The sequence below is a fragment of the Miniopterus schreibersii genome (assembly GCF_964146895.1).
Source record: "Miniopterus schreibersii genome assembly, chromosome: 21".
NCBI lineage: Eukaryota > Metazoa > Chordata > Mammalia > Chiroptera > Miniopteridae > Miniopterus > Miniopterus schreibersii.
Window position 1 is genome coordinate 9,075,721 of NC_138123.1, and position 12,169 is coordinate 9,087,889.

A 12,169-nucleotide genomic window follows, 5' to 3' on the forward strand; every position below is an offset into this window, starting at 1 on the left:
CTAAGGAGAAAAGTCTTATGATCATCTCCCTAAATACTGAAAAGACATTTGGCAAAATATAACACCCATGCCTGATTAAAAACACTAAATAAAATAGAAATCGATGGTTACTCTCCTTAACTTTTACATATATATATATCTCAGTCAAAAAGCCAGTATTTCACTAATGGGAAAAGCTATACACAGATCCCTATATTACTGCCATTTAATGTTGTATTGGAAGATTAATCAATGTAACAAACAAGAGAAAGCCACTAGAAAAATAAAAACAGCAAAGAAAAAGAGTAATGATATCTCTATTTGCAGAAGATAAATTCTTTTTAAAATCCAAGTACTAATTTTTAAAACTAATGAATACATTAATAAAATTTAATACGGTAATAGGATATAAAATTAATATGTAAATCACTCTCCTTCCATATAAACAATTATCAATTAGAAGAGATAATGAAAGTGAAGAGCTCCTTTGTAACAGCAACAAAAGATATAATACCTAAGAATACATTGAACAAAAAATGTGCAAAGCCTGTAAGAGAAAAACCTTTAAAAGTGCTGAAAAGTAGACTTGTTGAAATGGAAGGACATTTCCTGTTCTTGGGAAAGATTCAACATCATGGCAATGCCAAATACCCCCCCAGGTTAATATGCAAAGTTCACATGGTCCCAATTAAATAAAAATTCTTGAGCTAGGCAAGTTGATTCTAAAGCTCATACAGAAAAAAATAGTCAGAAAGAATAGCTAGGAAACTTCTAGAAAACAAAGGTATTGTTTGGGATAAAGACGGGTAGACCTACCAAATATTAAAACATACCCCAAAGATTCTATAATTAAAATAGTGTGGAACTGGTATATGAAGAACAGATAAATAGAACACAATAGAAGGTCCAGAAACAGAACCAAGTACAGTTGAAATTTTGGTTTATGATAATGGTGGGATCTCAAAGCAGTGGGAGAAAGGCGGAAGATTTAATAAACGATTAGAATTTAGAAAAAAATAAAATTGATCTCTTCTCATTGGAAACCAAAATACTCTCCTAATGGATCAGAGCTCTAAATACTAAAAAGAAACTATATAAACGCTCAAAGAAAACATTGCTGACTTCCTTTAAAACCTGGACGTGGCCCCTGCAAATCGGGCTAAGCCTGCATGGCACCCTGTGATAAAAGAGCACGGTTTCACTTTGGTGGAATAAAATAAGACTCTGTCCCTAGAAAAATAAAAATCATTTTTAAAAATTTTAAAACCCTAGGGGTGGCAGACAGACACCTTTCTAAGCATGGCTTAAAATCCAGTTTATTTGGATGGAGATGGGGTCTAGAGCATCCAAACGGCAGCCAGCTCTAGACAGTAAGACTATATATAAGAGGTTGACAAAAGAAATGAGAAAAGATGCTCTGATCAGCCTGTGGCTCAAGACAGTGGTTAAAAGGAAGCCCGCGTTGTATTCCTGAGCCCTCAGGGCACCCCCAGTGTGCAACCTTGGCCAGGAGGGAACCGGGTGGAAGGGTGGAGGCCTGCCCTGGGTTGTCCAGCTGAAGGCCAGCACAGAGCCCCACAGGGTTTTCCAGAAAGGCCTGACAAGAGTGTCAACTGAGGGAACATCAAGTATGAAGAAGTCCCTTCTCCCCTCCGTTCAGTCCACCCAAGAAAATGACTCAGCTCAGAATCTGGACAGCCCTGCAAGCGAAGTTACCATCTGCGAGCCCAGGAAAAGGAATCGTAACCCACTCTCTCTGGAGCAGAGCAGTGACCTCAGTGGCTTTAGGGCTGAGAGCGTCTTTGGGTGTCTGTGTCCCTTGCATCTTTAGGCATCAAGCTTCCTTTGGTGACCCGAATCGCATGGATCACCTGGGATCCCAGGGTAAAGAAAACAAATCAGGCTCATGTTCATTTGCTGTGAGATTTTATGTCGGTCCACCCGCATGTATGTGTATCTTAGCACAGCGCCTCGCACCTACTAATGGGAATTGTTAGCCATTTACAGTCATCATTATTACCATCACCGTTACTACCAGCTGATGAATGGGACGATCTGCGACGTGCCAAAGAGCAACAATAATGTTGCCTAAATTTTATTGACTTCATCCTTCCAAATGCTGATAAATTACTAGCTTCGGCCATTGAAAAAATCACTTTTCTAATGCAATAATCCTATCTGCAGTGCGCGTGGGAGAAATTACTACAGGCCAGGGATTTTTACAAAGTGAATTAAGTCACTATAAAAATTGACCTCGTTGCTTCACAATTAAAAGTCTGGGAGCATGCAATGCCATTATTCCAGAGCTTGCTAAATAAACCTTAAAGAAGAAATGAGTGCTCGCGTGTCTCTACGAGGAAGATGTTTTTATAATCCCTAAAATGTTTCAGATATTTTTTTTTAATGATAAACGCTACAGGACTTTTTCATTACTAATGTTATCTATTAGCTGGTCCTTCATCTCAGATACTTCTGAGATGGAAAAGATTTAAATGAAGCCTTCTGAAAACAGTCACGTGTTCTTAGATTTCAGATAGAATTTTCTCATAATTAATAAGTATTTAAGATGCAGTATATTTTATCTATGTATAGGGTGTCTTACGATGGTTTCTAGGGGCCTTCTACATAGTTATTTTTTCATGGCCTTTTTGGAGCTGGGAAAATACAAATATATATATATATATGAAATCTCCAAGTCTAGACTTACTTGGGCTCTGGCTATTTAGAGTCCGCGTTTGGTGTTTTTAAACCGCTGTGACACATTCCTTTCTTTCATCTCGCTGACCCCTGGCCACCCTTCTCAGTGTGTCTGCTTAATCTTCCTGATATTTCTGGGGCATAAATGGACCCAGAATATGTGACTGAGAACAAATCAGATAGGAATGTCTTTCTGGACCTCTTTTTTTTACATAAAAGAAGATTTTCTTTTCTTGATATGGAAATGAACAGATGTCTGATAACCTTCTGCCAAGCTGGGACATTTCTGCTTACTCCAGGGAATTCCTTGGGGCTGATGTTTCGCAGGGCTTACACTGTCAATTCAAAAGTTCTGTCGCAGATATCAGAAGGATCCAGGGGAGCCCAGAATGAAAGATTCATTCCTTGGCCCCCGTTCCTGGCGTGGTGCCTCGACTGTGTATAAAACAGGAAAGGCGCTCTTGCCAGTGGATATAAAATGGTTTTATATTTACACATCGAGACACTGCAGTGGGTAAAAGGGCTGTTTTACTCAAAATCCCAACACTTTACAAATCCACATTCTTTTGTTGTTTTTCTCACCACTTCCACTTACCAGCCCTAGAAAAGAAATGATATAAGCCCAGTAAGTACTTTTTTACTGACTGGGGCGATAAAAATCAATCCAAGTGTTTTACAATCTGCCACCAGGCACAAATCTTGACTCACCCAGGTAAGTTGCTATTTGAAACGCTGGATCCAGGGCATCATTAAGGGTTATGTGAGCTCACAGTTGTCACTTCTGCATTCCAGAGTCTGTTTGATTCCTAAATCCGCCTCTGCTCTCTGTGGCTTTCCAGAAACCTCAGACTCAATGCACAACACCAAATCCATCATCAGCGTCCTTCGCTCTGAGCTCCACCCAAATCTGGGTCATCTCCTCCCCCCTTCCTGCCTCTATTAATACGATCGCCATCCATGAAGTGGTCACACGGCTACTGAGAATGCTCAGAACAGGGGGCAGTCACTCCGAAGGCCACCAGAGTCACTGTCTAGCTCCTGGGACCAGCCAGACACCCCTGCATGGGCTCACCAGGGGCTTCACCTCACCTACTCAACCAACTGTCCCTGAGACAAAACTGGGGGGTTCAACAGGGCCTGCTACCTCCCAACGGGGATAGCTAAGAACTCACACAACAGGAGATATTTGGGAAATGCACTGAAGAAATTAGAAACTGAAAGCAGATATTGTTTTGTAAAAAAAACCCCTGAATTCTGTAAAACATAAATCAACCAGAATCTCGTCTAATTAATAATCGTCGATGCTTATGTCCATCTCTTAAGAAAGGGAGCACTTTTCAAACCTTATCTAAAGTCATTTTCACGACATTCTAAGAGTATGAATCATTTTCTTCCTTAGTGTATCAGTGGGAAAGTTAAAAATACAGGGGAAAACTGATTGGCTCGATGTCACAAAATGAATCAATGGTGGAGAAAGACCTAAACCCCAATCATCCTAAAAGAATAGGGTTCCTGGAGGTGCTAGTCTGCCTTTGGCTTTTAAATGCCTGCCTAGAAGACTTTTAATACCACCTCGTAGAATTTAATACTCTATTTAAGAAAATGTGGCCCAAATACAGTTAAGCATCTTAAGCGAATTACAAAGGTGATTTTTGCTAATTACCCCTCAAAAACATGTCTTTATCTCCCAGACTCTTACTCTCCAGAGCGGACTACATGCTGGAGCCACAAAGGCATCTCTTGTTCTACTGAAACTTAACTCCTTCTGTGCCTGGGGGCCACAGGGGTCCCCGTTTGCTCATAAATCCAGCTCTGGGAAGAGGCAAAGCCTTGTCTCTCAGTTACATGGGCCTCCAACGTGGTGCTTGAGGGAACACAGCGTTTGTTTGATTAAAACGTTGCAAACTATAAGGGTGTGATGAAAACTGTACCAATGCTTTAAAAAGGAAAAAAACTAAAATTATTATTCCCAGGGACATGCAGAATATTTTTAATTAAAATCGAGGCCCCATTGCTTGTTACTAACAATAAGCTCATCCAAATCACCATCGGTTCTCATTGAGCCCTGTGCACTCCCCTGAACCCAAGGTCACGCTCCATTGTGCTATGTCACATACAGAACTCCAGGCAACTGTGGCACTGTGTGACACTCCTGTGTGCACCTAAAGGGATCCCGTGTGACTGTCCCCATCGGTCTAGAGCACTGAGCTGTAACAGATCCGACAATCCTTCCGGAGCCATCACTCTGACAATATGATGGGTGTCCCAGCATCTCTTCTATTTCATCAGGTCACTAAAATTGGCAAATATACCGAGCTGCCTCCTGTAACACCGTGAATGAATTTCCCAGGCTGCTTCCACAAAACCGAAAATCGACTTTGTCACATGACTCCACACAAGACCAATGGATTCACGTTTCAACACTTATTTCTCCTCCCTACAGATTTCCTTCCCTTCCTCCATTTGTGTGAGAAGGGTATATTTCGATTTACCTTTGCACACAAGAGCGCTCAGACAGGAAGCTATTGTAAGAACAGGTCCTGAAGAATGTTCTAGAATGATTGGTAGGCTGCAACTTATTAGGATTTCCAGTATCACATGTTAAATCTTTAGGAGCCAAGGTTCTGGTCTAGTCTGGTTATACCATCTCACGGCACCCCACGCTCTTCTTGGTAGAAGAATAAACTATGAATTGTGCACGTTGTGGTTAAAGTCTGTATCTTCTGTTAGAATAGAAGCTCCATGTGGACAAGGGCTGCAGGTACCTGTTATTTCATGGCTGTACTTAACCCAGTGCCTTGAACGCCGCGGGAAATCAAATATTGATAAATGATCAAAAGAGCAAATAAATCTGAGTGAAGAAACAGTGTAAAATCGAAGGAGCGAAAGAGGCTCTTCGAGTGCCTGAGACTTATTCCTGGGGAGTCCTCACAGTTTTATTATCCAACTACCGAAATGGCACACTGACAACAACCCACGAGTTAATTATTCCTGAGATGAATTCGGGATTCATAAAACCAATTCTCTCGGTGGCGGTTTTCCACATTTAGCATTTTACAGCCTCTGCGGGTGTTTGTTTAATTTAACCCTTGCATGGGAAAACATCAGTGTGTGTGTATGTGTGTGCGTGTGTGTGTGAACGAGCAGATGAAACAAGCAGATGCAGTTATTCCCAAAGTCCACTACTCAAAACCAGTGTTTCAAGTCGGAGAAACACGACTTAGAGAATGCCATTGGCCGGCCCCTCTCGGAAATCTCACAGCCATCCACTCCGTGTTCTTGGTATCTTTAACCACCGATAAAAACTCTTTGAAGTGCAAGAGTAAATATTATCCTTTGATAGCACTTGGACCCAACAGCGCAAATACAATCGCATTGTCTTCCCGCCCCGGGGGCCCTGGCACGCCCCGGGCCTGCAGGGTTGCCAGGGAGCGCCCAGCGCGCGGGGCTGGGCGGGCAGGAGGCAGCCCCGTGCCCAGCTCCCCAGGCCTCCAGCTTCCTCGGACACACAGAGCGCGTGGGGGGGGGGGGGGGACACGGTTTTCCACGAGGGGTGGGCCCTGCTTTTGTGAGCCCGGGGAAGGCAGGCCCACAAACAGGCGACGACAAACGCCAACTCGCTTGCTGTTACTTCTCCCACCGACATTTCTGTAAAGGACCGCGGGGGGCGGGGGGGGGAATCCAACGAGCGGGCCAGCAGTCCAGGTGCGGGGCGCAGGGAAGGACTCCCGGGAGCTGGTGTCTGCGTGTCCCTGGCCTGCCACCCCGCAAAGGTTTGCGGATGCGCTGGGGGGGAGAGGGTCTCAGCACCGCGCAGGTCCAACAGGACGGCGGGGAAGGTGCGGGGACCCTGGAAAGGGACTCTACGGGGTGGAGCGCAGCGGGGCCACTAACGTGGGGCATTCCCCCGTGGGCGGTGAGGCCTGGAACGGCGGACGGCTCCCAGACTCTGCGCCCCACCCTGCTCCTGCAGAGGGAGGCACTCGGGGTCGCCCCCGCCCCCGCCCCCGCGCAGGCCCGAAGCTGCCCCACGCGTGCCAGCGCCCCCTGGGTGGCGGGCCGCGGCCTCCGTGGGCCCCCGCGCGCCCGCGCGGCGCTCACCTTGCCGGGGAAGGGCCCCGGGAGCAGCAGCTTCAGCGCCTGCCTCTTCAGCTCCACCAGGCGGGCGTTGCAGTTCTCGCACCAGACGCCGCGGTCCGAGCCGGGGGAGGAGCCGCCGCCGCTGCCCGAGCCCGGGGAGCCGGTGCCGAAGCCCGGAGAGCCGCCCAGGGAGCCCGGCGAGCTGGTGCCAATGCCCGGGGAGGCGGGGCCCGGGGAGCCCGTGAAGGAGCTCGGGGACGAGGTGCCCGAGCCGGGGGACGGGGTCCCCGACGAGCCGAGCGCCGAGCCCGCGCCCTCGGGGGTGGGCCGGCTGCCCGCGCGGGACTCCTCGTACGCTTTCCGGTACCAGCTCTCGGGGGAGAAGGGGGCCGCGGGCTTGGTGGGCGAGCAGACTTCATTCACCTGCGGGGAAGACACGCCGGCGTCAGGGGCGCCCTCCCCGGGGCCCGCGCGCCACCCAGGGCCCGGCCGGGCGCCGACGGCACGCGCTCGGGACAGCGCCGAGCCCCCGGCCAAACCTGCCTCAGTAGCTGTCCTCACGCGAGTCCCCAACGCCCGGGCGCCCCCTGCGCGGGTTCCCGCCGGCGGGGGAGACGGCTCGCTCCGGGGGTGGGGGTTCAATGGTTTCTGCAGGGGGGGACCCACAGATTCAGAGCCCCGCGCTTTTGAACCCGCCACCCATCCCGGCAGGAGCCCAGGTTCAAGATCCTGGAACCCGCTATCCCGGCGTGGACGGGGAGGCGGGAGGGGGCTGTGACTTCTGGATTTTTATTCATTCATTCAGGGTACGGTTCTCTGAATCCTGAAGCGACAGGGGAATGAGCCCAAGGAACGGCAGAGAATTCATGGGAAAACCCTCCCGTTCGGCATAACTCTCCCTTTAAGCGCAGGAATGCTGCAAAAGTTAGGGGTGCGGGGAAGGGGAGGCACGCGAGGGCTGAAAAAATTGCCAGGGCAAGGCGAGCGCGCGGGGGTCCCCGCGGGCAGACCCGCCTCGGCGCAAGCACGCCCGGCGGCGGCGCGCCCGCAGCGGGGGAGCTCGGAGCCGCCCTGCCGCACCGCGCGGCTCCCGGGAGGGGGGACCCCAGCCGCCGCGGTCTGGGGACGCGGCTCCGCATTGTGCCCGTCCCAACTTACCCCGTATTTCTTGCCCCTGGTGGAAACCGCCAGCCTCTCTTTATTCCCAGCTACCGAATTCATGGTGGCTTTTCCAGAAGAGAGTGTCCGGAACGTTCCACCAGCGCTACATCCGCAAGGTCTTCCAGCCCAGAGGGGTCTCCCCGTTGCAGGGGGGTTGTCTTTCGGCCTCAAGTCAAGGTTTCTTAATTGGGGGGGAGGGGACTAAAAGCAAACGGGCCCCAGAAGTAACAGCACCAATTTGCAGAAAGGGCTGGAGCGGGCGGCTTATCCTTTCTTCAAATACCGCCTTTCCTCGCCCGCTTCTGCCGCCTCCAGCCGCACGTTCTCTTTTCACGGTCACATCCAGATAACTGGCGTTTCCCGCAGCCCAGCCAGCCCGTGTCCTCCACCCGGGAAGGCGGCGTACAGTCGGGGCACGTGGCCGCCGCGGAGAAGGTGGGCGAGCCCTCGCCTCGCCTCGCCCCCGCCGGCGAGCCGGCTGCGGGAACTTGTCTCCCTCGCGCCGCTCGGTAACTGAGTTCAAAAGAAATTCTCCCAAAATATAAAGATCCAGACTCGGGGAGGAGCCTCGGCGTGTCGCGGAGCCAATATCCGCCGGCGCGTTCCGCCTGACAGTTGCGCGAGGGCAGGGAAAGGGGCGGCTCGCGGGGCCGGGCGCCGTCCGCGGTCAGGGCGCGCGTGTGCGCCCGGGCGCAGCGCGGAGCTTGGGGACCCGCCGCCCCGCCGCCCGGGAGCCCGCCGCCTGGCTGCCGCCGCCGCGCCGGCCGGGCTCCATTTTAGGTTGCGGCGCTCGCGCCTGACATTGAGAGGCTGAGAGCCGACTGGGGGGTGGGGGTCGTAAATCTCGCTGCTTGCGGGGAAGTTCCCGGTGAGTGGCCCGCGTCCAGGGCTCTAATGAAACACCGCTGCGCGCGCCTGGAGCGGAGGGGCCGCGCCGAGCCGGCCGGGCCGGACAGAAATGCGCCCGCGCCTCCCCCGCCCCCGAGTTCTTTCTCTTCCTGGCGAGGCTTGCGGTTCTGCCTTTGAAACGCCGGGAAAAAGGGACTGAGTCACGAACAAGTCCGCAAACATGCCGGGTCCTCCCCCCGCCCTTTGTTCTCGCAGACCTGCCGGGCAAACCTTTTCTGGAATGGCCCCAGCGACCCCCGGCCGGCCACCCGGCCCCCCTCCCAACCACGACACCCGCCCAGCCGCCTGTCTGCGAGGTGCCCGGCCGCCCAGCGCTGGGACAGGTGAGCCCGGGGTCCGGAAGGCAGCCGCGGGGCGGGGAAACTGAGGGACGCGCCGCGCCGCACGCCCGGCGCGCGACGGCGGGGCCTGGGCAGGGTGAGCGCGCCGACTGCGCTTGGCCTCGCCCTGCCCGGGGGCCCCCTCAGCACCCCTCCCGCGTGTCTTCCCGCGCCTGGGACCCCTGGAGTCCCGAGCGCACTCGTGGTCGCCCCCTCTCGGACCCCCCCGCCCCAGGCGCAGCGCCCAGGAGCGCAGGGAGCCGGCCTAGGCCGGGCTCCGCACGTGGCTGCTCCGGGGCGTCATTCCTCATCTCCCGGGAGCACATTTCTGCTGGTGAGCCGGCAGGTCCGTTTCGTTGTGACCTTTAATTAACACCCGCGCGAAGCCTCTGGAAGCAGCGGCCCAGGGCGGGGCCCGCGGGAGGTGTGATGGCATCTGGGCGCCGGGAGACCCAGCCCGGGGGCGGGGGTGGGCGCCAAGGACGTTTGGGGCTTTTCGGTCTCTAGCTTCCTTCTATGATATGGAGGGGCAAGACGACAATATTCTGGGGTGCTGGGACCCGGGCAACGCCCCCCACACCCTGCCTCCCTCGGGGAGAATGTCTTCTGTGCCTCCCCCGCGCCGTCCACCCGCCGTCCCGCCCTCCACAGCCCTGCGTGGGAATATTTCACAGCCACCAAGGCGAGGTAAGAAGGTCAAAGTGACGATGCCGAGGACAGTGTGGAAGTTTCCATTGCGTTCCCACTTCCAGTTTAAAGGCGATCATATCAAGAGGAGACCTTGGAGGCGGAGTGGGGGGCCGGGTACACCCCCAGGCCGCCCCCGCACCTGTACTCTGGGGAGGTGCGGCGGGAAACCGCATCGCCAGTGGCAACGCGGCGCGTGGCCGGGTGAAGCGGACCTGCCGCGGGTGGGAGGCTGGGTGTCGGGCGAGAGCTACTGGGGAGCAGCGAGATACATCTCGGAGACCCAGACGACAGCCTGTCTGATTTGCATCCCCAAGTACCCGAGTCCCTGAAACATGTTTGGTGAGCTCGGAGCGCCCTCTGTTGTTGGTCAAAGTTTACAATTGGAGGCCCCGAGAGGGAGAATTTTTAAAAATGGATGTAAAATTTACAGAGAAATGCACAAATTTTAAACGTACAATTATAGGAATCCCGATAAAGGTATACTTCCAGTTAACCCACGACCTCAATAAAAGTATCAATTCCCATCCCTCCAGAAAGTTCTCTCCTGTCTTCCTAGCTGAACCCCACCCCGCATACACAGCCACTGCTCTGACTTCTGTCACCATAGGTGTTTTTTGCCTGATCTTGAACTTTTTACTCCTAAAAACCCATGCAATATGTATGCTTCGGTGCTTGATTTTTTCGCTTAACTCCAGGTTTTTGAGCTTCACACTGTTGCTAGTAGCCCTCTGTTTTCTACTTGTACTGCTTTTCATTCCTGTGTCTCCTGCCTTCTTGTTCATTGATTATTTTTTAGTATTCTGCCCTCATCCCGTTAGCTCTAAATGCTTATAATATACATCTTTAACTTATCATGGGCTCCTCAGAGTTTACATTAGGCCACTTCACCCCAAGTATAAGAAACTTGCAACAGTGTAATTCCATTTTCTCTCCCTCCTTTGTGCTACTATTTTTATGTATTTTATATATATACACATTATAAAACCCACCATACAGTTTTATCAATTGTACTTTAAACAATCTGTTGTCTTTTAGTGAAATGAGAAAAACTTAAATATATAGTTCTGATATTGACTCAGTTTTACTATTTCTGGGATTCTTCTTCCCCACCCCCCCTAAAGAGCCAGCTTTCCAACTGGGTCATTTTCCTTCAGACTGAAGAACTTCCTTTAGCATTTCTTGCACTAAGGGTCTCCTGGGAACATATCCTCTCAGATTCTGCTTATCTGAAAATGTCTTTGTTTCACTTTTGTGGCTGAAGACTAGTTTAACTGGACGTAGAATTCTTGGTTGACAGTTATTTTTTCTTTCAGCTCTTTAAAGATGCTATTCATTGCCTCTGGCCTTCCTTGAAGGTCATCAGTAATTCTTACGGGACTCCTCTATGTATTGTGTCTTTTTTCCTCTGGATTCTTTGGAGATTTTTCTCTTTACCATTGGTTTTCAGCAATTTGACTGTGGTGTTCCTGGGTGTAGTTCTCTCTGTATTTATTCAACTTAGGGTTTGCTGAATTTCTAGGACCTATAAGTTTTTCACCAAATTTGAGGAAATATATGATTATCCTATAAGTTTCTGAGGCCCTGTTCATTATTTCAATCTTTACCCCTCTAGTCTTCAGATTAGATACTGTCTGTTGATCGTTTATTAAGTTCACCGCCTGGCATCTGCCATCTCCAATCTCTGTTAAGCCTATCCAGTGAATTCTTCATTTTAGATATTGTACTTTTCAATGAATACGCACACACATATATAGTTTCCAATTCTCTGCTTCTTTTTCCATTAAGTCCTTGATCATAGTTATAATAGCAGCTTTAAATTTATTGTGCACTAATCCAATATCTGGGCCATTTGGGGGTCACTTTCTATTAACTGATTTTTCTCTTGACTCTGAGTCATCCTATTTCTTTCAGATCCAGTAAATTTTAACTCTGCTGAATATTGTGGCCCTTGCGGCACAGTGATGCTAGATTCTGTTACCTTCCTTTGAGGGGTATTGGTTCTCTTCTGACAGTTAGGTTAGTGATGGATCACCTTGAACTTGTGGAGGCGTGGCTTTATGCTTTGTTAGAGCAGTTCTTTTAGGTTTTGCCCTTAGATCTAAGAAAAATCACTTAGTTCTGGGATTTGTTCTTTACCCCTAACATATGGCACTTCTGGGGTTTCAGTGGAAAGCCTAAAGTGTTTACTGAGCCCCTCTAACTTGGGTCTTGTACTCCAAACTCTGCTCCCCTGCAGAGAGAGCAGACGAAATCTCTGCTCAACTCTTTCAGCTTCCAGATGCTTCTTTCCTCTGGACCCTTCCCTGTATGCAGAATTCAGAACTGTTCCCCAA

At 50.6% G+C, this 12,169-nt stretch overlaps 1 protein-coding gene across 2 annotated transcripts in view; it reads right to left on the bottom strand.

The window, feature by feature from the left end:
- KIF26B (kinesin family member 26B) overlaps positions 1-9,015 on the bottom strand; it is a 280,606-nt gene extending 271,591 nt beyond the window's left edge. The window contains exons 1-2 of one of the 2 annotated variants that reach the window (XM_081124261.1): positions 7,915-9,015; positions 6,778-7,179 (exon numbers count right to left, since the gene is read on the bottom strand). In XM_081124261.1, the coding sequence (XP_080980387.1) occupies positions 6,778-7,179; positions 7,915-7,977 (465 nt within the window). In that variant the 5' untranslated portion in view covers positions 7,978-9,015. The remainder of the gene's footprint in view (positions 1-6,777; positions 7,180-7,914) is intronic. The other variant, XM_081124262.1, reaches the window with a different exon arrangement.
- Positions 9,016-12,169: the final 3,154 nt, after the last annotated feature.